This window comes from Thamnophis elegans, chromosome 14 (assembly GCF_009769535.1).
Source record: "Thamnophis elegans isolate rThaEle1 chromosome 14, rThaEle1.pri, whole genome shotgun sequence".
NCBI lineage: Eukaryota > Metazoa > Chordata > Lepidosauria > Squamata > Colubridae > Thamnophis > Thamnophis elegans.
In genome coordinates, this window is record NC_045554.1 from 16,206,026 (window position 1) to 16,231,124 (window position 25,099).

The window sequence follows — 25,099 nt, forward strand, 5'->3', positions numbered from 1 at the left end:
AGAGCACATTGCAGTACTCCAGCCTAGAGGTCACAAGGGCACGAGTGACTGTTGTGAGAGCCTCCCGGTTCAGGTAGGGGCACAACTGGTGCACCAGGCGAACCTGGGCAAATGCCCCCCTGGTCACAGCTGACAAATGGTGTTCAAAAGTCAGCTGTGGGTCCAGGAGGACTCCCAAGTTGCAGACCCTGTCTGAGGGGCGTAGTGTTTGACCCCCCAGCCTGAGAGGTGGAATACTTGCCGAATTAGTGGGAGGGAAACACAACAGTCACTCGGTCTTATCTGGGTTGAGCACGAGTTTGTTAGCCCTCATCCAGTCCCTAACAGCTTCAAGGCCCTGGTTCATCACGTCCACCGCTTCATTGAGTTGGCACGGGGCGGACAGATACAACTGAGTATCGTCCGCATACTGGTGGTATTTTATCCCGTGCCGCCGAATGATCTCGCCCAGCGGTTTCATGTAGATGTTGAAAAGTTGGGGGGACAAGACCGAACCCTGCGGCACCCCATATGTTAGGGGTCTAGGGGTCGATCTCTGCCCTCCAACTAACACTGACTGCGACCTCTCCGAGAGGTAAGAGGAGAACCACCACAAAACAGTGCCTCCCACCCCCACCTCCCGCAGTCGTCGCAGAAAGATACCATGGTCGATGGTATCGAAAGCCGCTGAGAGGTCAAGGAGAACCAGGATGGAGGCGTAGCCTCCGTCCCTGGCTCTCCAGAGGTCATCGGTCAATGCGACCAAAGCGGTTTCTGTGTTGTAGCCAGGCCTGAAGCCGGACTGGAATGGGTCAAGCTTCCTCCAAGGACCGTTGGAGCTGAAAGGCCACCACCTTCTCAACAACCTTCCCCACAAATTAGGGGAAAAGAAAAAGAAAAACTAGTTATACATTTCCGTGTGTGTGTGGAGTGATTGTGCTTGTGTTTAAGAGTCTATAAGTATATAATATATAAGAAAACCATTGACTTATACATCCTTCTGAAGTAAAGCATACTCTTGATTTATTTTTAAATCAGGCTGAGAAAATTACAGTATGTCACCCTAAGTTAATTATTTGTGTTTAGTTATCATTTCTCTTCTATAATGTGCTTCTTCTGGTAAGAGTCAGAAAGATATTTTTGGACACAAAGTGGATTTATATCTATTCCATATTCTCAAAATAGCATGTCTAACCAAATGATTTTTAAAATAATTCTGTATTAACCTTGACTTTGTCATATCATAAATAGCTGTGGCACCCAAACATCAAATCATATCCTAACTCCAATGACCTTCTAATTCTCACCCTCACCTACTCTTTTATCCAAACTAAAGAACAAGCTGTAAACTATAATTTTAAATTAGGTAAACACAAAACTTCTCTTTCTTAGCATCTTGCCTTGGTTTTTTCGTTTGTATTTTTGTTTTTGCCTGCCACACAAATTTAGATATATCTTTCTGCCATTCTTTAAATGGTACCTCAGTTGTTAACATAGTTATTTTCTAGAACAGAAATAACAGTCTGGGTAAAACATTCCTTTTTGTCACAGAAATCCTTCTCAACAATGACAATTGTAATTTTGCCCTTCTTAGCATATCTTTTCTAACTTCATTCCGTGTCTTAACAAAACGATTTTGAAACAACATCAAATTCTCTGAATTTTTTTGCTGCCTAAAGAACAAGGGGTTTTTTTTTTCTTAACTTTTCCTCTTTGCACTTATTGGAACATGGCACTAACTAATTATCACCTGAATGGTGTCTTCAAAAAGAGGTTCAATAACTCTCTTCAATTTTTTTTATTGTAAAACCATGGTGCATTTTTCTAGCTTTTAGCATGTTGTATGAATTTAGCTTTGCCACTGACAAAGTAACAGGTCACCGGATTTTGCTGGAATAGCTCCATCAGTTAAGAGTTAGAGGGTGATAAAGTTGTTCTACCAAAAAGACCTCCAGAAAAAAAGGGTCAATGTCATATTTTGTTTGGCCCCATGGTGTTTACTAAGCAATATCCTATAGATTATGTAGTATATGCATCATAGAATGGAATGGAATGGAATAGGAGATAGAATAGAATAGAATAGAATAGAATAGAATAGAATAGAATAGAATAGAATAGAGTAGAGTAGAGTAGAAGAAGAAATAGAATAGAGTAGAATAGAAGAAGAAATAGAATAGAATAAAGAATAGAATAGAATAGAATAAGAAATAGAATAAGAAATAGAATAAGAAATAGAATAAGAAATAGAATAAAAATAGAATAGAATAGAAATAGAAAGGAATGGAATGGATGGATGGATGGATAGACAGGTAGGTATGTGGTAGATGATAGAACATAGATACCATGTTTTTCCCAAAATAAGACAGGCTCTTATTTTCTTTTGACCCCTGAAATAAGTACTTGGCTTTATTTTTGGGGAAGTCTTATTATTTTTGAGGTGCAGGAAGCAGCAAGCGTGGTCACCTTAGAGCTTCTGCTGGAATATTTTGGGGGAGGGCTTATTTTCGGGGGAAGGCACATGTGCTCAAAAGCCCGATTGGGCTTATTATCCAGGGAGGTCTTATTTTCAGGGAAACAGGTGGGTGGGTGGTGGATGGATGGATGGATGAATGGGTAGGTAGGTAGGTAGGCAGATGGGCAGATGGGAAGGCAGGCAAGTAGATTATAAAAGATAGAGATAGATAGATAGATAGATAGATAGATAGATAGATAGATAGATAGATAGATAGATAGATAGATAGATAGATAGAAGATAGATAGATAGATACAGATGATAGATAGATAGATAGATAGATAGATAGATAGATAGATAGATAGATAGATAGAGATCTTTTACTGTGATTATCTTATTTACATTCTCTTCTCTTCTAAGACGCTCCCCACTTCCAGGAAGGCGGAAAGACATAAACATAAATCACAGCAAAGCATAGTTTCCTTGCTCATGTTCTGAATGCTCCACCAATTGTGGTCGTAAGTCGAGGACTACCTGTAGAAACTAAGCAAAGGGTTTATTGCACGTCAGTAAGTTGCTGCTTTTCAAAATCATGGCTTATTTTATTGCCATCCCACTGACGTTTTGACTGATGCCAAACTTTTTTCCTTTAAAATTATATCTCCCTATCCAACTCCTCAGCTCTTTGTATTCTGCAGGGATTTTTTCGGAAACTAGAATTTCCAATGGGGCCTTTTGGAATTAACTGTAATTAATTAGTTAAATTACAAGGGCAACCTGTGTGATTTTCTTTCAATCCTCATTTGCAGTCAAAACACATCCAGATTGGAGCAATTTTTAGAAGCCCTGGTTGCCAACTGCTGAGCAGGGATGAGCCAGGGGTGCTCCTCTGTTCAGATTTAAGTTCTGCCTTTGCCCTAGAAACACGATGGCAATGGCACATGTGCCCCAAGTGGCACAAAAAGCCATGTCACCTGGCATGCATGGCCTTGCCCATTTGTCTTCCGGGTGTGTGGCATGCATGTGTCGATCAGCTGTCCTTTGCAAGCATGGCAGTGCTGAAAACCGGCCTGGGCATGCTCACTGGCCAGCTGATTGTTGGGTGCACATGTGCTCCAGAACCTGGAAGTTCAGCTTTCCTGAGCATGATCCCTTTGCGCATATGGCAGTGCCAAAAACCAGCCTGTGCATGCGTTCCATTCAGCTGGTTCTTGGGTGCGCAGAAATGCCAGAAGCCGGAAGTTTGTGTTTTCTAGAGTGCAAAGCCTTCACGTGTGCAGCAGTGCCAAAAAATCACCCTGCACATGCACAGTGGCCAGCTGATTGTCAAGCACACATGCGCATTGAAATCCGAAAGTGTGACTTTTTCTGAGCAGGGCTCCGACGCGTGCGACGTTTCTGCACGAACGTTTCGGCACTCAGTGCCGAAAAGGTTTGCCATCCCTGCCCTAGAAGCCATGTAGAATTCGAGATGGTTGAGTGCCAAGCGAGCAGTGCACAGGAGGGCCAACCGAGAGATCCCTTCATCCATTGTGGCACCACACCTTTCTTTTGACATATGGCGCTCTGATGCAAATGCAGATCCGAGCTGGAATGCAAGCAATAATTGGCCATTGAAAGGGCTGTATGTTTTTTATGGTTTGGATGGGAAATCTGCCTCCCTGTTGGCTTTACCATATGTTACTTTTTCATTTTTTTTCCTTCGGGCTTTGGAACTTGAAGATACATTTTATAATGTCAGCGTCATCTGGGACGTCTCCAATGTGGGCACATAATGTGCCTGGATTTTAAGTTTGGGTTGATATTTTTTCCCTCCCCAGTATATTAAAGTTTATTTCATGCGAGCGGCAGCGGATGGGCGGGGGAACGAATGAGCGGCTCACTCGCTCCCCGCCCATCCGCTCGCTCACTCGCTACAGTACCCCGCCCATGCGAGCGGCAGCAGATGGGCGGGGGAGCGAGCGAGAAGGCGCTAAAATTAAAGCGGGATATTTTGAGAATGCCCCGGGACGCGGGAAAAATTATGAAAAGGCATGGCTGTCCCGCTAAATGCGGGATGTCTGGTCACCCTAAGCAATATTATTATTTTTTATTTATTAAATTAAATGTATCTGTTGTCTATCTCATCACACAGTGACTCTTTATGATGTTGAAAAGAATAAAAAAATATGGAAACATAAATATCATAAGAATGAACTGCTTAAAAAATGCAAATTATAAGATGTAACTAAAAGAGAGAGGCCTGTTCATTTTTGAAAGCTGTCCAGAGTCACTTTTAGATGAGATGAATGGCACACAGATCTAATAAATAAAATAAGAAATAAAAATGTTAGCGATAGGAAGAACAGACTCATAGGATCACCCTACTCAGAGGTAAATTGTACTTTAATTTAATGGTTCTTTCTCAAAAGCTTTTAGATATGAGATTGAAGGGGGAAAAAACATCACAGTCCTGTACAAAGATAGTGGAATCAAACACAATTTAGTTAAAAAGAGAATATCATTGATTGCAGGCATAGATTTTCAGTCATCTCAGTTAATTAAATCACTATGGGAGCAATAAATTAAGGCCCTTCTCCTTTGCTTGTTAAGATTGTGGTAATTGTGGCCCATTATTCTAGGGGAGAAAAAGAAATGGAGACCAGATGCTGCCCAAAATTAAATTCAGGCAATGTATCTGACCCTTTGCACCATTCAAGAACAGAAATGTAATTTCCTGTGAAACCTGATCCTTCCATCCATAACCACAAACTTCTATCTATAGCAAATGCACTCCAAATAATTGAGTGCCCATGGCAATGGTATTTGGGGATCCCAAAGAGAGACTTAAACCAACACAGATTTTATTCTGTGAACAGAAGTCTACTGATAAAACAAGAAGGTCACTTCCATGTTCAGTATTCTGCCTTTCCATCCCTCTGTCCAAACCTCCAGCCACCCATTAACTGATTAAATTCAGATTACTCATTTTCCAGATGAGCAACAAAATTGAAATGCCAAGAATAAAATACAAACTTTTCTATTGGTTTTTGCGGGACAAATTCCCCCCATTATTTCCCCTTGCCCTCCTCTAGTTAAGGTTTTTGCGTGTGCGACAAATAAGGAAAGGACTATTAAGAGAAAGCCATTCATTCAATACATGGGCCTTAATTATTTTGGAAAGTGTTATTGGCTGAACTGGATATGGTTTGAAGAATCTGAATATCAGGAAATTTTATATTTAAATACTCTGTGTGTTCATCCTTCCATCCAGTTGTTTGAGCCACGGTGGCGCAGTGGTTAGAATGTAGTACTGCAGGCTAATTCTGCTGCCTGCCGGCTGCCTGAAATTTGGCAGATCAAATCTCACAAGGCTCAAGGTTGACTCAGCCTTCCATCCTTCTGAAGAGGGTAAAAGGAGGAGCCAGATTGTTGGGGGCAAAAGGCTGACTCTGTAAACTGCTTAGAGAGGGCTGTAAGGCACTGTAAAGCAGCATATAAGTCTATTTCCATTGCTATAGGAGCTGTGGTGGTGCAGTGGTTATAATGCAGTGTTACAGGCTAACTCTACCCACAGACTGAGGTTCAATCCTGACCAGCTCAAAGTTGACTCAGCCTTCCAACCTTCTGAAGTTAGTAAAATGAGGACCCAGATTGTTGGGGGCAATTTGTTGACTCTATAAATCTCTTAGAGAGAGCTGTAAAGCACTGTGAAGTGGTATATGTCTAAGTGCTATTGCTATCTATCTAATGTCAATGTAGTTCATGTGATGTACTTAATATCAAACTATTCTCCAAAGCACCTGAGGGCAAGACAAGAAATAATGGATATTAACTAATCAAGGAGAAATTTCCTGACAGTGAGAACAATTTACCAGTGGAACAGCTTGCCTCCAGAAGTTGTGGGTGCTCCATCACTGAAGGCTTTCAAAAAGAGACTGGACAGCTTTTTTGTCCATAGGGTTACAAGGGTTTCTTGCTTGAGCAAGGAGTTAGGCAAGAATAGTGATGGCGAACATTTTTGGCACCAATTGTTCAAACTGGAGTGTGCGCGCATGTGTGTACTGGAGTGCCGGAAACCGAAAGACCAGCTGGCTGGTGGACATGCCAGCCAGCTGGTCTTTGGGTTTCCAGCATGCACATTTGCACATGCCAGCTGATCTTCGCATGCGCCAGAGAACCGGAAACCTGAAGACCAGCTGGCCGGTGTGCACATGCCTGTTTTTGGCCATTTTTTTGGCCATTTTCTGGGGAGTTTTGGGTGGCGTTTTCAGGTGCTCTGGCGCTTGTGAAGGCCAGTGCACCAGAAACCATAAGAGCAGCTGGCGATGGTGTGCACGCCCACAGAGAGAGCTCTGCATGCCACCTCTGGCACGCATGCCATAGGTTCTCCATTACTGTACTAGAATATCCCTTCCAAGTGTTATTCTGTATTCTGTAATGTCTGATCCTTTCCCAACTCCAACCGCACAATCTACGAGATTCAATCCACCATTTGCACATGGAAAATGCTGCCTTTTATTTGCAACCATTTCATAAAAATTGAAATTCAGCCTAGTTCAACATTTTGAATCAAAGTATTAAATAAAAGGTACTTGATTTTCTGAATCAAATTGACAATCCTGACTAGATGGAGTTGATCTATGCACCACAGCACCGTCCTGGGACAGCGCTGGCTCTTTGGCTTAGAAACAGAGATGTAAAAAAATGCCAGTAGAAAAATAGGAACCACCTTTGGTGGGAAGGTAATAGCATACCGTGCACCTTTGGTGTTGAGTCATGCCGGCCACATGACCACAGAGACGTCTTTGTACAGCGCTGGCTCTTCAGCTTTGAAATGGAGATGAGCACTGCCCCCTAGAGTTGGGAACGACTAGCACATATATGGGAACCTTTAACTTTATCTTTACTTTGATTCAGGTTTGTCTTGATAATGTCATTGTGTTTGTTGGTTAAAAGGTAGGCTCTGAAACAGGTGGGCAACTGTGGCCTCTTTATGGACTTCAAGTTGGGCCAACTTCAACTGCTGAGCCATTTCTGAGTTGAAGTCCACAGGTCATAAAGTCTGGCCACCCTTACTCTAAACTCAATCATCTGTTCATTTAGGCAGAATGGTCATTACATATTTGCTTGTTGCTTAGTCTGTGACTCACTTATTCCCACACACTTATAAAAACAAATGTCATGTCTTCTCTGTCATCGTACTTCAGTACTTAAATATGCACACCCGCTTCAATAAGTATGAGATGGAGTTAAAAAATGAATTCTCACTGATCTCTCTGAAGCTCAGTTAAGCTGTGAGAGACATAGATTCAATGCATTCATTATGCTAAGCCATGATGAGCTTAACCTAACTTTGTTGAACAAGTGACAATTTACCAGATCCACACAATACACTAAAGCAAGGCTTACATATTATGGTGACTAGGTTCTTCAATCAAGTAAACCGCATTTTAGCTTGGATTTGGCTACTCTACAGTTAACTCCAAGGGCTACCATTTGATAAATGAATTTTAACTGGATTATAAATCAATCTTGCAGAAGTGAAAAAGCTTTCCAAGACACCTTGTTAAACTTTGTAAGCTTTCTTTAGATAACATCTTGCATCTTGAATATAATCCCAGTATTTACCCTTAATTTTAGACAGAACCTTGTAATTATGCCACACTTTCCCTTCCAGTTCTGCAGGAAAAAAAATAGCTAATCTAATCAATTAAAAAAAACTTTGTAGAACTTTTGAATTAGAACTTAATTAATCACAGCATTTTGATTCAGGCAAAATGTTTGTTGACTCTGAGGTAATTTTACACCTTGACATATAGATAAAAGTCATTCATAAAAGTCCAGGGGACAAAACAGATACTAATTTGCATTACCTTTGAAGCATTTTGTTTTATAAACATATCTTTTTTAAATTTAATTTGTACATTGATTGACTTTAAGCAACTCTCACCACTGTAAATGATATCAAGAATGATTGAGGGAGCTAGGCAGTGGCGGGATCCAAACCTTTTTACTACCAGCCTGGCTTGGTGGGCATGGCTTGGTGGGCATGGCAGGGGAAGGATACTGTAAAATTTCCATTCCCTCCCCACTCCAGGGGAAGGATTCTGTGAAATCCCCATTTCCTCCTGATCAGCTGGGACTCGGGAGGCAGATAATAGATGGGGGCAGGGCCAGTCAGAGGTGGTATTTACAGGTTCTCCGAACTACTCAAAATTTCCACTACCAGTTCTCCAGAACTGGTCAGAACCTGCTGAATACCACCTCTGGAGGTAGGTATGTGTACCCTATTGAAGAAGGAATAGGTTGGACATGGTAGCTATCTTCCAATACTTGAAGGACTGAAAAGGGGATTGACTCATTCTCCAAAGCATCTGAGGGAAGGACAAGAAATAAGGGGGGAGCTTATCAAAGAAAGATCCAACCTAGAACTAAGGAGAAATTTCCTGACAGTGAGAAGAATTCATCAATGGAATAGCTTGCCTCCTGGAATTGCCATCCAATTTTCAAAAATAGACCCGACAACCAGGATCATATAAGGTCTCCTGTCATGAGCAAAGGGTTGGACTAGAGTGCCTCCAAGGTTCCTTGCAGCCCTATGATTCTATTTTCACAGAATAGCAAGAGGTGGAAGGGACCTCAGAGGCCATCTAGTCCAACCCCCTGCTTGAGCAGGAGAGCCTGTTATCATTCCAGATCTTCCCATCTCTTCTTGAAGAGAAGAGAAGGGAATAGAATTACAGAGGTGGAAGGGACTTCGGATGTCACCTAGTCCAATCCCCTGCTTGAGCAGGAGACCCTAAATTAATGGTTGTAAGTCAAGAATTGCCTGCACTGGAATTTCCGCCTTTCATTTCTGTCCACATCCTCATCACTTTCTGGCTCCAAATAAAAGTGACTTTAAGCATTTGAAGGAAGGGTCAAGATTGGCACAGGACTCACAGGACTATATGAAAAAAAAAATTAAACTGAATTATGTTACAATTCATTGCTGTGGGAAAAGAGATCAGGGTCTACGTTCCTAGCCTGCCTCCTGTCTGAATCCCATTTAAAAGTTTCTTAGGTCCTTCCTGGGGATGTGGTGGCTCAGTGGATAAAATGCTGAGCTTGTCGATCAGAAGGTCAGCAGTTCAGCAGTTCGAATCCCTAGCGCGTCATAACGGAGTGAACTCCCGTTACTTGTCCCAGCTTCTGCCAACCTAGCAGTTCGAAAGCTCATAAAAAAGGCAAGTAGAAAAATAGGGGCCACCTTTGGTGGGAAGGTAACAGTGTTCCATGCACCTTCAGCATTTAGTCATGCCGACCACATGACCATGGAGGCTTCTTCGGACAGCTTTGGCTCTTCAGCTTTGAAATGTAGATGAACACCACCCCATAGAGTTGGGAACGAGTAGGACGTATGTGCGAGGGGAACCTTTACCTATGTCCTTCCTATGAAAGTTAAGATTTCACATTATCATGTTTATGATGGAGGAGATGTTATGTTTATGAGGAAAAGTTAACAATCTGATGCTGGATCAGTCCATCACCAAAACAAAGAACAGACAGAAATTATATCTCTTAGGCTGTCAGATTTTTGTTACAGTTCTACCGTTCTTCTGATGAAGAAGCACTTCATCCTAGGAAGAAGTCTTTCAAGACTCTGATTAGTAAGATTTATGAACAAGAATGTTAAGGTAACAACAGAAGAGTTCTGGAGAGAGAATTATATCTTAAAATAAAAAATAAAAGCCTATCTGTAGGCAGAGGATTCTCTGGTGCTTTTTCTAGCTGCTTCTTTGAAATAAAAAAAAAAGAGTTAGGTTTGTCTCTGGTGAACGTGGGTGGCCTGCTCCTATTGATTGTTTTTAGAAATGGTTGCTAGACTTCTTTTCAAGGTGAGAAATGGCTCTCAGGTGCCCAAAGAGAATTTTTAGCCTTTTACGTCAAATGAGAAGGGGGAAAAAGATGCAAAGAGTATGAATATTGATTATTACAAACAGAATTGCATTTGATGCAAGCAGTTTCTGGATTTCTTTCGTAATGGTTTCTAAACTCTTCTGTAATAAATAATTTATCAGAGGTTCCCAGTTGTTGTTGTTGTTTCTTCTCCTTCTCCTTCATTTCCTTCTTCTCCTCCTCCTCCTCTTCTCCTTCTCTTTCTCCTTCTCTTCTTCTTCCTCCTCTTCTTCTCCTTCTTCTCCTTCTCCTCCTCCCCCTCCTCCTCCTCTTCCTCCTCCTCCTCCTTTCTTTTTTTTCTTCTCCTCCTCCTTCTCCACCTCCTTCATAGCATATTCCTGCAGATGCAGGGTCCACTTTTTGTATCATGAATGCCACTCATTCCCAGGTTCATGTGTGCCTGTTTAATTAGTCCCAGATTAGCCAGCCGGGTAGAAAACCTGACTCCTGTTCTACTCAGCCTCTTTGAACCATATGAACTAGACCGCTCTTTAACTAAAGGAAGCCTTCAAACAAAAGAACTACGTCAAATGTTCATGTCATGGCCAACATTTACAGTTCAGCCTGTAGGTGAAGTTAGAAAACTAGCACAAAGCTGTAAATCTAGCACTGAAATCCACATGTAAAGACTAACAGTTAATATTAATAGATTCTGATGTACTATAATGACATTCATGTAAAAGGCAATTTTCTAAGAGTTGCTTTCAATTATATGAGTGGCTTTATTTGTTTGTTTGTTAAATATATTTAGCCACCCAACTCACATTAACATGACTCCAAGCTGCTTACAACTTTTAAAAAATACACCATATAATAAAATGTGATTAAAAAAACAATTACCCCCCCCCCCCTTTTTCCTTGCACCCAGAAAACGACTGAAGTCCATGCATCTTAAAGTCCACAAGGTTGGGAAACACTGGTCCCAGTGAGTGGAAATGCATACACCAGCTTTGTCCTATTCATCCCATCTGGAATTTGTTTCATCCCCAATTCAGGCCAACCAAAACTGTCCACCTTCTACCAAACTGCAACTGACTCAAAGATCTATAGATAAGTGCTGAAGTGGTGCAGTGGTTAGAGTGCAGCACTGCAGGCTACTTCAGCTGACTGCTTGCTGCAGTTTGGCAGTTCAAATCTCACCAGGTCAAGGTTGATTCAGCCTTTCATCCTTCCAAGGTGGGTAAAATGAGGACCCAGATTTTGGGGGGAAGATGCTGACACTGTAAACCACTTAGAGAGGGCTGTAAAGCACTGCAAAGCAGTATATAAGTCTAAGTGCTTTGTGATTGCTATTGACTGGGGAATTCTGGGAGTTGAGGTGCACACATCTTAAACTTGCCAGGTTGGAGAAACACTGCCTTACAAAATTCTTCTTTGGGGTGATAGGCTAAACCACTTAGAAAGGGCTGTAAAAGCACTATGAAGCGATATATGTCTAAGTGCTATTGCTATCAGAAGCCAGAGATATGTCAATGAAGACTCAGTCATCCAGACCAAAGCTATCTAAAAGGTTGAATCATAGCAGTTGCTGTGATTCAACCTTTTAGAGCCCAGAAATGGGTTTGTACTGGGTTTGAAACCAAGACTTTTCTTCCTTATGCAACATACCACACCTTATTCTTGCCTTCCACTGTTAATTTGAGAATACAGCAAATTTGAGAAAGCAGACTTCATTGAGAAAGGCCTATGACTGTTCACCCAGGCTAAGGGTGAATGTGTTGATTCTGTTGAATGATCCAGCATCTTCTCCTTTCGAAAACAGAAGTATCAACCACCTGTTGCATTTTTGTCTTTTCTTAGTGCCGGGTTTCCCGTATCCAGCTGCAACCGCAGCTGCCGCATACCGAGGGGCCCACCTTAGAGGCAGAGGTCGCACCGTCTACAACACATTTCGAGCTGCGGCACCCCCGCCTCCGATTCCAGCTTATGGCGGGTAAGTCGCTTGTAGCCCTGGGTTTCTTCAGCCTGTCGCCCTGCAGTTTCCATCTTCTAACTTCCCACAGGGAGGAGGCCAAAAAATAATAATAATAAGGCAATCGAGCATTCATGAATGCCAGGCGCGACCATTTTGTCTCGCCACACCAGCTTCGCCCAGCGTGCCGTCAATCTCCGTCGCCTGAAGTGGATCACCTTGCACAGGGGGGTTGACAAATGATAGTAATTTGCCCTGTCATGGATGGTGGCTTTCGAGCATTTTGTGCGTCCCATGTTGTTATGCAAATTCCCCTTGAGAAGGAACGCATGGCAGCAGGGCTGTGTTGGAGGGCAATGGCAAACATCTGGTTCTCAAGGAGGTGGAATCATATTTTAAATCTATTTTTTGAAGTGGGGGGTGAAAGTTTGACTTGTAACCCAGAAGGATTTAGTCAGAGGTGGGTTGCTCCCAGTTCGGACCAGTTTGGGAGAACCAGTAGTAGTAATTGGCCGTGGGTCACCAAACCAGTAGTGATGGCTGGGTGGCGATGGCTCGAACTGGTATGCTCGGACATTCACCCTGCCTCGCCTTTGCCTCGTGCATCCACACAACTGCCTCCTAATGCCTACACACATGGGCTGCTCAAGGAGCCCCAAGGCTTCCCAACCATCACCTCCTAAGTGGGATCGAGCCTCCTCGATGCACAGAGGCAGGAGGCGGCAATTTCGTTTGCTGCCTGTGAGCTGGGGGGGGGGGGGCGCGAGCAGCCAAGCAAGTATGCCAGGATCTGCCGGCTGCCTCTAATCTGCAGTTTACTCATAAGCAAGTTTACTCATGAGCAGGGTGCTTGGCGGTCAGCAGATTTCTGGCTTGCTCGCTCGGCTGCTGCCCCCCCCCCCAACCTGGAGCTCACAATCAGTAAACAAAATGGACCCTCCAGCTCTCCTGCGTTCATCTCGGCATAGCTCAGGTTGCTGCTTTCTTTGGCCTTTTTAAAAAAAGTTTTACAACATATTTTATTTCCCATCTCCAATCTGAAACATAAATTTGCCAAGCCATGCCCACAAAATAAGCCATGCCCACAGAACTGGTAGTAAAAAAATTTGAAACCCATCCCTGGATTTAGTGCATTGATACTACTAAGTTGTGGGTGAAGAATGGAGGCGAGGCCAGAGTTATTTCTAACAGCTCTTTATTCAAATCTGCCCATGAGGCAACGATTTCTCCTTGGCTGACACATCTCCTTTTATAGGGAAGCTGATCAGCCCACAACCAATCAGGAGAGAGTATTTTCCCACTCCAACAAAGGACTAGGCTGAGAACTTCAACAGACAACTAAATACAATACATAACAGATACAGTTAACAGCAAAACGATGGCACATAGGAAGCTTGTGTGTGCTTTAAGCTTAATGCTTGTGGAGAACTGCCCTACCAAAGGGATAAATTATTGGGCGAATGAATAGATTTCGTGGTTATTGTCTCTTAAAATGGCACACATATATTTCTCCCATACAATAAAATGTTTGTTCACTCTACTGGGAGATTAAGGCAACCCCAATAGGGTAGGGGTCTCAAAATTTGGCAGTTTTAAAACTTGTGGATTTCAACTCCCAGAAATTCCTCAGCCAGCCATGTTGCATGAGGACTTCTGGGGGTTGAGGTCCAAGAAGTCTTAAAATTGTCAAGTTTAGAGACCCCCTGCATTAGGGCACAAATCATTAGAGAGGACCCGTTCTAGAAGTTCATGAATGTAACCATAGAAAATTTAGCCGATTCCTTTCAGGCTTTTATTGGTCTTCTATCCATTCTTAAAACATGTAGATCAGGGCAAAATATAGAGAATTACAGTCTCTGCCTTTCTTGAAACAGAAGCATAAATCTGTAGAGAAGTATCAGGGTTCCAAGTAACACCCGCAATGAAAGAAGACTCTGAGGCTTGAGTTTCCTCAAAGTTCCATTTTATTAGAGATGTCCTATTGGCACATCTGGGAAAACCTGAATCTGAAAGCTTCCAGCTTTTCCCCACCCAAGCGAAAATCCAAGTCCCTGCCCAGCACCCACATGTCTATCGCATGGCCAATCAGGCACCATCCAACACTGGAGATGCCTCCCGGTCACACCACTCCAGGTGCAGGGCAAGATGTCCTTAACTCTCTGAGAAAGGAATGTTATTTTGACTATATGTCTCCCATACTCCATATAACCCCCCCTCCCATTTTCCCCACAGCATTGAATGTGGCAGGCTTGAAGGCCCAATGCAAAAGAATGGCATCCAGGCCTGAGAAGAAGTTAATTTTGCTCATTTGCAAAGGGTATCAGAAGCCATTGCAGTAACAGGGCAGCAGATCAATTGGCACAGTCCTCTCTCTTCCCCTTTCCTTCTCTTGAATTTGAATTTGAAATAAAATGGCCTGCCAAATCACTGGTTTTCTATTGCTAAAGGTAGATTTGATTCTGAGGCTCTCCACCCAGACTTAGTCAAGTGATCTAAGGGGCAAGGAAGGACCCCAGCATTATAAAAAGAGTGTAGATCTATTTTCAACAGCTTGATAGGACATGATTAACAGAAGAAACAATGAAACACAAACGAGACTCCGTTTCAAAGCTTAGGAAAATCCATATAAAATTGAAATTGTTTTTTTTTCCACACTGTCTGAAAGGGTGCACCAAAATATATCAGTAGGTAGGTAGCCTCAGACAATCAGCTAGTTCTACATTATTCATTGATAGTTGGGATTTTAGCTTGAGTGTATTTGTTAATTTAAAAATCCTTGTTTCTGAACAAGTCAAGTAAATGCGAGATTACATACTTATTTTATTGCCGTCCCATTTTATCATGGTTAAGCTAAGCTGAGAAAATGATGGACAGAAATCTGCCAAACTGTTTTTTCGTTCTGATTTTATCCTCGTTATGGCCGTCCACACTTTTCCTACTTATATTTACAAGGACTACAGGTGGTCCTTGACTTATGACCATCATAGAGCTCCCCCCCAAATGTAAGTCATGACTGTCATAAAGCAGATCACCCACATGACCAACCTGATTTTATGACCTTTATAGACACAGTTGTTAAGCGAACACCTAAGTCATAAAGCCAATGCTAAGTTGTAAAATTAGTGAACAAGTTGTTTGCTGTGGGACACTTTTGTGGAAAAACAGAAGTAAATGCCAACAATGTGACCATGATGGGGTGGGCAACCATCAGAATTTTAGAACCAGGTGATAAGTACACCTGGGGAGATCTATCATAACTTCGAACAGTTGCTAAGCCACTGTAAGAGATGACAAGACTGAGCCCAAGGCTGATGGTCAAACAGACCATCAACCTCAAGTAGTATAGCCCTCATTGTCATTGTACATCATGCATACAACAAAATTGGTTGAAGTCCTTTCATGCCCACTGTGAATTCCTTATCTACCACCAATTTTCTTTGGCTGTTAGTAGTTCAGATACTTATAGACAGCTTTAGCATACCATGAATATTTATATTTATCTGAACTGCCTGTATTTTCTGATTTCCCTGGGGCTTGACAGCAACTGGTTACAAGAGAAGGGCTACCTGTAGGGAGGTGGTTTTGATTGTGATTGTGACTGATTCAGAGGAGGCTGTGTGTGTTAAATCTTCCCAATAATAAAGTCTTATAACTTCTTTTTTTTACCAAGTAGCATACTCATCTTGAGTTAGAAGAAAGCCATTTTAACAAATGGAAAACAGATGTACAATTATTATACTGGGAAAAAAGCTCTGTTTGATGGAATGTTGAGAACAGTTGCAAAATATAATGACATAATATACAATATGTTGTTTTCAGAATTACATTCCATCATTTTTTTCCTGTTGCACTTTTCTCTCTCTCACACACATACATAAAATCAGGTTCAGAAGATGCCTTTTTATGGCTTGCCATTAATCCTGGACTTTAGGAGAAAGAGAGAGAGTGATCTTTCAGTTTTTCAGACAAATACACATTATTTCTTTCCATCAAATTTTCTGTGAATAATAAAAAAAGGATACTTCTTTATTGTCCTATACAACTTTTCTACACAGACAGGTTTTGGAAAACAATTTTTCACCGAGAGAGAATCAAATTCCTAAAACTGTCTGTGTTTTAAAAAATGTAAGTATTCTTAAGATGGATTTCTGACTTATTCTCTCATGTGAATCCCTCAAAAAATATCCTGCACTGTCCATTAAGTAGGCTAAGTAAATAGGCTGAGAACTACAAGTTTTATATTCTTAGAGTACTTCTATATTGACTTCAGAGGGGATGCGGTGGCTCAGTGGCTAAGATGTTGAGCTTGTCGATCAGAACGTTCTCTAGCGCTGCGTAATGGAGTGAGCTCCCATTACTTGTCCCAGCTTCTGCCAACCTAGCAGTTAGAAAGCACGTAAAAATGCAAGTAGAAAGATAGGAACCACCTTTGGTGGGAAGGTAACAGCATTTCATGCACCTTTGGCATTTAGTCAAGCTGGCCACATGACCATGGAGATGTCTTTGGACAGTACTGGCTCTTCGGCTTTGAAACAGGGATGAGCACTGCCCCCTAGAGTCAGGAATGACTAGCACATATGTGCAAGGAGAACCTTTGTATTGACTCCAAGGCCCAATGTGTTAAATGAAATTCAAAATACTAGAACAGAGGACCTCTTCAAGGCCATCTTGAGTCTCTTGATGCTAGGATGGTCCTCAAAATTGAATTAATAAGAATGCATGCATTTAAAGGAATTTCCCAACAATAAGAGCTTGAGATAATGGAACAATCAGTCAAGGAGGATAGTGATTCTGCTTTGTTGAAGATTATCAAATGTGGGCTGGATGACCCACTAGTCATTCATACTTTAGGGCAGTGTTTTCTCAACCTTAGTAACTCTAGGATGCATGGACTTTGACTCCCAGAATTCCCTAGCCAGCTATTCAAAGTCCATACATCTTGAAGCTTCCAAAGTTGAGAAACCCTGCACTAAAGACACATTATGGTGAGAGAGAATGTGGCTCTCCACCATGAGTCCAAAAGCTCAGAAGACCTCTGGTCCTGGTGACCAACTCAGATTGGATCCTGCAACTCTATCTTGGGACACATACATTTGCCTTCATTCCCTCCCATGTTTTATTTGTTTTATTTATATAACATCCAATTTTCATCAAACAGTATGTATTCTGGGTACAATTGTGCTTAAATAATCATATACAACTTTATTGTTGTAATTCCTTGCCATCATATTAATAATATAATAACATAATAATAGGATAATTTTAATATTTATCATTTAACATCATCTTCTTTAACAACTCTCCTCTTTACCATTTGCTCCCTTTTCTAACTTCTATTATCTAACCATTGATAGAATACATCCCATATAAAAAAATATTCTTCATTCTTAATAGCAAGTGTTAATCTATCCATTTCTGTGCAGTCTAATATTTTCTTAATCACATTCCCCTCAGATGGGATCTCATCATCATTGTTGCGCAAATACAATTCTAGTTGCAGTTAAAGTATGCAGGAGCAAATATATGGTCTGATTATTATATGTTTCTGATAGGATGCCCAACAAAAATATCTCGGGTTTCAGATCTATATGTTGTTTTATCATTTTTTTCCAGCCATGTATGTATTTTCATCCAATATTTTCTTGCTTTTGGGCATGTCCATCACATATGATGGTATGAACCATCATGCCATTATTATGAATCAAGCATCATTAGGAAACATTACACAGATGCTTGCTTACACTTCCAACATTTAGCCGCTCTGATCCAAACTCAGAGAGCACCAGGGACTCCTCATTTCAACCCTGAGGTACAAATATTTTCTTCTATCAATACCCTATACCCATTTCACCCATTGGTGAAATCTCTTTTTTTCCCCTGCCAAAATTAGACCTTTTCAAGGTGGCCGTCAACTCTTTGAAGTATGCAGGGCCAAGCAATAGGCAAAATAGGGATTCCAGAAAGGATCTGTACTATTGTGGGGTGAAATAAGATATTCAAAGCCTATCAAAGCTTCTCTCTACACCCCCCCCCTCCGCCCAACAAAACCAGGGCAGGATCAGTTAGAGATTGATTATCTTGTTTATTTAGAGTTTCTTTCTCAGGCTTTCCTTCAGGACCAAGTTCTCCTCTCTAGAAATCTCCTCATAATGGCCGTTCAGTGGTGTGTTTTTTTTTCCATCAGTCCCACGTCCTGGTCTGTATTCACTCACGTAATCTCCCTACTGCCGTTTTTCCTCACAACAGCATCCTGGTGAGGTAAATTGGGATGAATGAGAATGACTGGCACAAATTTGTCAATTCGGAGGCTTGAGGAGAGAATTAAACTTAGGTTTAATTGCTTTCAGAACATGTGATGTAATTACATATTCCCCAGGATTCATCTGAAGCAGCCCTTAACGTGCGAATATTTGGAATGAATGGTGGTGCAGATTATTAGAACGACTGCTGTATTGCTACCGAGGGACCTTTGCAGCTCTGCATTTCAGGGGAATATTTTGGGAGAAAAATACAGAAAAGTTGTCTTTATCGAGACTCGTCTTTTTGACAAATAATTACTGTTATGAAAGACATTCGGTGTGCCTTAGAACACAACTTGGAATGCAGGTTTAAACAGATACTAGACAGGTTGAAAAACTGACTTCTCCCAGCTGAAGATATTCAATTAGGTCCTTCCATCTTCTCCACAATGCATAATGATCTGAGGTGACACTGACAAAGATGTGTAAAAGTATGTTTCCTTGTGCAAAATAAAAAGGGTTGCCAAAAGTTGGGTAGGCCCATGGCAGGGGGGAGGGTATCACCTGGGGTGGGCTGTTGTGGGTTCGCAGGGGTTTGGGTGATCCTCTAGCTAAAGATCTGCCCAGTTTGGCGAACCTGCAAATCCCACCCCTGGCTGGTCCCACCCACCCATCCTGTCTATCCTGTCCCTCCCAGGAGTCTCCATGTGGCCTGTTTGGGATGCCAGGTAAGTACAGGGGGAGGCATGGAGGCTCAGGGAGAGCGAAAAATAGGCCTTCCAGAAATTCTGGATTCAAAGGGCCTTTAGAGGGCCTCTGGAGCCTAGGGGAGGACATTTTTGCTCTTCCGGAGGCTTGAGGAAAGCCTTCAGAGCTTGGGAAGGGCAAAATACGAGCCTCCCAGAAGTTTCAGCAGGCCATAAATGAGCCTGTTTCCAGCCTCCAGAGGGCCTCCTTAGCCCGGTGCGGCCATTTTCCTCCTCCCAGAACTCGAGGAAAGCCTCCAGAGCTCAGGGAGGGTGAAAACGCTCCCCATGCCATGGTACAGGAGGCCGACTAGGCCATGCCCAGCATGGCCACTCCCACCCAGCAACCGGGCAGAGAACCCAAATTTTTGAAGCCCATCCCTGGGTATCTCTCCACCCGGTATCATCGTGGTATGGAACAGACTACAGACAGTTCTTGACTTACAACAGTGGATTTAGTAACCTCACAAAGTTACAACACTGTAAAAAGCAACCCATGAGCATTTTTTACACTGTTTTTTTTCACAACAATTGCAGCATCCCCACAGTCACATAATCAAATTTCAAATGCTTGGCAGCTGATTCATATTTAGGCAATGTTCTGGGGTCAAGTGATCCACTTTTGCGACCTTCTGACAAAGGCAAAGTTCACGTAATGACTTTGTTGATAAATTAATAACTGCAGGGATTCACTTAACAATTGCATCAAGTAAGGTTGTAAAATGGTTGTAAAACTCACTTAACTACTGTCACTTAGCAACAGAAATGTTGGGCTTAATTGTGGTCATAAGTCAAGGACTACCTGTATGCACAACTGGTCATCTGGTCTCCAACAAAAGTAATAACATCATGGATGGCCTCTAGACTAGTGAAGAACATTTTGCTCCCCTTAGGGATGGATCTCATTAGCTTCCCCTTGCAATTCAACTTCGTTGCCATGTATGAAGGGGCCTCTTCTGCCTAGAGATGGAACAGGTGTTGTGCTAGAATGGCAAAGCAGAATGGGGAATTGCATCTGCAATGATCTGTAAAGTTTGGACAAGTTAATTTAGATCAGGGGTTGGCAACCTTAAACACTCAAAAAACCACAAAGTGCTAACCCCATTCAATTTTGGAGCCAATTGGAAGTCCGGTTTCCCCATCATAGAGTCTACACCTAGCATGGCGTCCTTTTTTCTTTGCTGACCAGAAGTCCGGTTTCCCCACCATAGAGTCTCCTCCTAGCACAGCTTCCTTTCCCCTCTACCTGTCCTAACCAAAAGCCCTATCAAAGTGGAGCCGACCGGCAGCAGGGAGCCACAGCAAGGGATGAAAGAGCCACATGCAGCTCCAGAGCCACGGGTTGCCGACCCCTGGTTTAGATGCTGTGGGGATATCTGAAACTCAGAAGTGAAAATCCTAGCTTGGTATATTGAAAGATGCACTCACAGCATAAAACACCTATATAGTTTGTAGTGACCAGATGTTAATGGTACCACTTTACTTTCTTCCAAAGAAAAATAAAAAATAAGGAACTTTCAGACCCCATTTGAGATATGGAAAGGGGCCCCCACCTTATGTGAATTCTATAATGTATCTATACCTTTGTATATTCCTTGTTTGCATTCCAGTTTGTTTCTTCTTTCTTTCCTGTTCTGTTGTTGTTCTTGTCATATGACTAACCTCAAGAGTTTCAGGGGTTGGTAGCATCTGCATGTGGAAATGCACTAATATGAATGTTTTTTCTTTGTGTGTACATCTTTCCAGTGTTGTTTACCAGGATGGATTTTATGGTGCAGACATTTATGTAAGTATGAATTGATGTGCATGCTATCTGTGGCACCTACATTGCTGCAACTAGTTTTGTTTTTTTTTGGCTTTCGTTCTTCTTACTTCTTACATTTGCTGCATTAAGCTTTGGCTCTGCCTGCCCTCCATGTTGCCATGTTGGGAAATTTAATTGGAAGGATGACTGAGTATGGAATAACCCGGTGTTTCATTGCATCAATTGCCATCTGGCTTCATTCACTACCTGGGGTGGGGTGGGGGTCCTTGTAGAAGGTCCAGTGAGTGAATCTGAGTTTGGATTGGCAACATATCTTCATCTGGGAAGGCTCCTACATCCTTAAGGGCAAAGCATAAATCAGAAAGTTCAAGCATCCCACCCCACTGCTTCATTTCCATGTCCGCCCTCCTCTTGTGGTTTCAAGAAAGACCCCCAACGAAAGAAGACTCCGAGGCTTGACTTGCCACAAAGTTCCATTTTATTAGAGAAGTCCTATTGCCACATCTGGGAAAACCCGAATCTGAAAGCTTCCAAGCTTTCACCCAAATGAAAGTTCAGGTCCCTGCCCAGCACCCACAGGGTCCAATCAGGCACTGCCTAAAACTGGAGATGCCTCCCAGTCACACCATTGCAGTTGCAGGACAAGACGTCCTTGACTCTCTGAGAAAGGAATGTTATTTTGACTATACCTCACCCATACTCCATATAATCCCTCCTCTCATTTTCCCACAGCAGAAATTGAGGCAGGCCTGAAGATCCAATGTAAAAGATGGCCTCCAGATCTGACACCTGCCATCTTCCTAGATCTCAAGATGCTTTCAACCCCTTCAATTTGATTTGCCTAGCCATTTTCTAGCAGATGACCAACTGATGGATTAGAAAGAGAGGCACACCATTCTCATCATGGCTGCACCTTGATCCTTCTCCCTACTCTTTCAATAGGCAGGCACACAGCTTCAGAAGAAGAGTTTCCCATCAGCCTCCCTTTGGCTGAAGCTCAGCTGTTGCAACCTCCTTCTTTCTCCATTCTTAACCTCACTAGGCTCAAGGTTGACTCAGCCTCCCATCCTTCCGAGGTGGGTAAAATGAGGACCCAGATTGTTGCGGACAAGAGGCTGACTCTGTAATCCACTTAGAGAGGGTTGTAAAGCCTTGTGAAGCGTATGTAAGTCTAAGTGCTATTGCTATATTTCAGAAAGTGAAACACTACTCATTGGCTCATTGGATTAGGAGACCCAGTTGACCATTTTAAATTGAAGAGCTAGAACTCCTGTGGGGGACCAATAAATATTGTTTGTCATTCATCGGTCAAGAAAATCTTTATGGGAAACAGAAAGATCTTGATGATGAGAAGCTAGCTCAGAGGGCAAGCTGACAGTTTGTTTGTTTCATCTTGTTTAAAGAAATTGAGAAGATATTTTGGATAGCAATCAGTTAGTGTCTCATCTGGGTTACTGTCAATGTAGTGTATGTTATACTAGCTAATAACCTGGTGTTGCCAGGGTATTTATAGACATCAAAATGTTGTCTGACAGGGAGCAATTGAGAGGGACCTTTCTTCCCCCTACTCCCATGCCCATCATCCCTGCCCTCTCCCTTTTCCCTCCCATGTGCTCTACTTTCCCACCCTGTCTACAATCCTGGCACTTTGCCCCAAATCCATTAGGCGCTTCTCCATAGGTCCACTGGAGGCAAACGTCATGGCTGGCTTTCCAGAGGAAGCCATCACAAACAATTGCCACTCTAGGACGCCACACTCATTCTCCTTAATGGGCCAGGCTTTCCAGAGTTATTCTGGAGGACACACACAATAAATACTGCAAGGGGGGTGTTCCCCCCCCCCCGAAGTATTTGTTTCCAGTGGGTAAGTCATCTGTGTACCAAGTTTGGTCGAAATTGCTCGAGGCGCTCCAGAGTTATGCTGCAACATACATACATACATACATACATACATACATACATACATACATACATACATACATACAGTCTTTTTATATATAGATATAGAATAGAATAGATGTATGGGCAATTAAATAGTATCTTCCTTCACAAGAAAGATAAATTCCCCTCCAATCAAGCAAAATAAACTACAAAACTCTGTAAGTCCTATTTCTATACCAGTTATAGGTTAAAAGCAGTGCCACTTGTTTAGAGAGTGGGGGATCAACAAAGTGAAACAAAAATAGGGTATAACCCAACAAAGCCCCACCCATTTTGCACAAGATGTTAAAAGTCAAGATAATTATTGTTGCTTACAACATCCCTGGATATGTTCTTCCTAGATTCTCTGCAGCATCCCTCCTAACCCAAGGATTACCCCAAATTAACTTATTTTTAAATGTCCAAAACTTCATAAGGTTGAGAGATATCTCACGTTTTAGATGTCATGGGTGTGTATCAGTCAAAGACGCTTCAAAGTGATGGCCATAGATGAAACAGCCTTTGTCAGTTGCAATCAGTTCAAAGCACCACTCCCCAAAAAATGGAGAGGATATTTTTCAAACAGCCTGAGAATGTGGTGGAATAACCAAAGTAACACAAGAAATGAAACCCTGAAAATTTGCAAGGTAAATTCTCACGAGGATGAACATTCAATTAAGCAGTGATAAATTCTCACGACTGTTTTGAGATTGAAAGAGGCTGAATTTTATTATTTGATTAAACCGCACTCCCTAAATGAACGGCTTTGCTTTGCAGATCTCTGTAAAATGAAATGACTTTCTTTGAAATGGTATGGGGTTTCCTTCCTGTGCCAGGGGGTTGAACTAGAAGACCTCCAAGGTCCCTTCTGACTCTGTCATTTTGTTAAAGTAGTTGTCATTCGCCAATCTCCACTGTAAAGTCCCCACTGTAGACTTTAAGATAAAATGTGAAATAAAAACGTTCTGATCTAAAAAATAGAAATAAGTAAACTTCATTTGGGTTACTACATTGAGCTTTCTGTGCCCTAATTTTGTTACTCTTGCATCACTAGTGTTGCTATACCAAGAGATTGAATTAAAATGAAAGAAACATTAAAAATTCATTAAGTAGCATCATAATTTTTATTTATTACCTATGGCTACTTTTAAGACTGTTAAGTTGAAATAATTTACATTTCTTGTGGATGGAAGGGAGAAGATTCTAAAACATCAAAGAAAATGAGAATATGGTGGTAGTAGTAGCAGTAGTAGTAGTAGCAGCAGCAGCAGCAGCAGTAATGGTAGTAACAGAGCAGCAACTGTGTATTTTGTGGAGAAAACCCATTGAAAAATTGAGCACAGCAGAGAACTCCAGGAGAGAAAGTAGCTGCACCTTTCAATAGCTGCTGTAGGAAATAGTATTGCTAAAGGTTTTATGAGATTCAAATTTGAGTTTTCCCACTCTGACCTATTTGCAAAACTATTGGATTAAAATTTAAGAATCTCATGGAAAATATCAATAACCACAAGAGTATTTTACAGGTACTCAAAGTAAACACCCACCTCATTCATAAATCTTATTTGGTAGGGAGTAGAGTAGAGTAGAGTAGAGTAGAGTAGAGTAGAGTAGAGTAGAGTAGAATAGAATAGAATAGAATAGAATAACAGAGTTGGAAGGGGTCTTGGAGGTCTTCTAGTCCAACCCTCTGCTTAGGCAGGAAACCCTACACTACTTCAGACAAATGGTTCTCCAACATCTTCTTAAAAATTAGAGAAAGTGATATCCAAGTGGTCAAGGTAATTGTTGGTCTTTCTGTTCAACCAACTTTAATTATTGTTAGACTACCCTGTGATCTGTTGGGCTATCCTTTGGGATGTGACCAGTCTAACATGACCAGAAAGAACATTAAATGTTAGGCCAGTCATATTTTTTCTCCTCAATGCTGGATGGTCCTTTCTGTGCTCATTTACAGAACAGAATAGAATAAAAGAGTTGGAAGGGAGATTGGAGGTCTTCTAGTCTAACCCCCTGCTTGAGCAGGAGACCCTATACCATTCCAGACAAGGGGCTGTCCTGTCTCTTCTTAAATACCTCCAGTGATGGAACACCCACAACTTCTGAAGGCAAGCCGTTCCACTGGTTAATTGTCTTCACTGTTAGGAAATTTCTCCTTAGTTCTAGATT

General features: G+C 41.9%; 1 protein-coding gene across 1 annotated transcript in view; it reads left to right on the forward strand.

The window, feature by feature from the left end:
* Positions 1-25,099, forward strand: part of RBFOX1 (RNA binding fox-1 homolog 1) — a 250,667-nt gene that overhangs the window by 137,575 nt on the left and 87,993 nt on the right. Inside the window, exons 8-9 of the mRNA XM_032230214.1 lie at positions 12,152-12,284; positions 20,995-21,034. Of these exons, the coding sequence (XP_032086105.1) occupies positions 12,152-12,284; positions 20,995-21,034 (173 nt within the window). The remainder of the gene's footprint in view (positions 1-12,151; positions 12,285-20,994; positions 21,035-25,099) is intronic.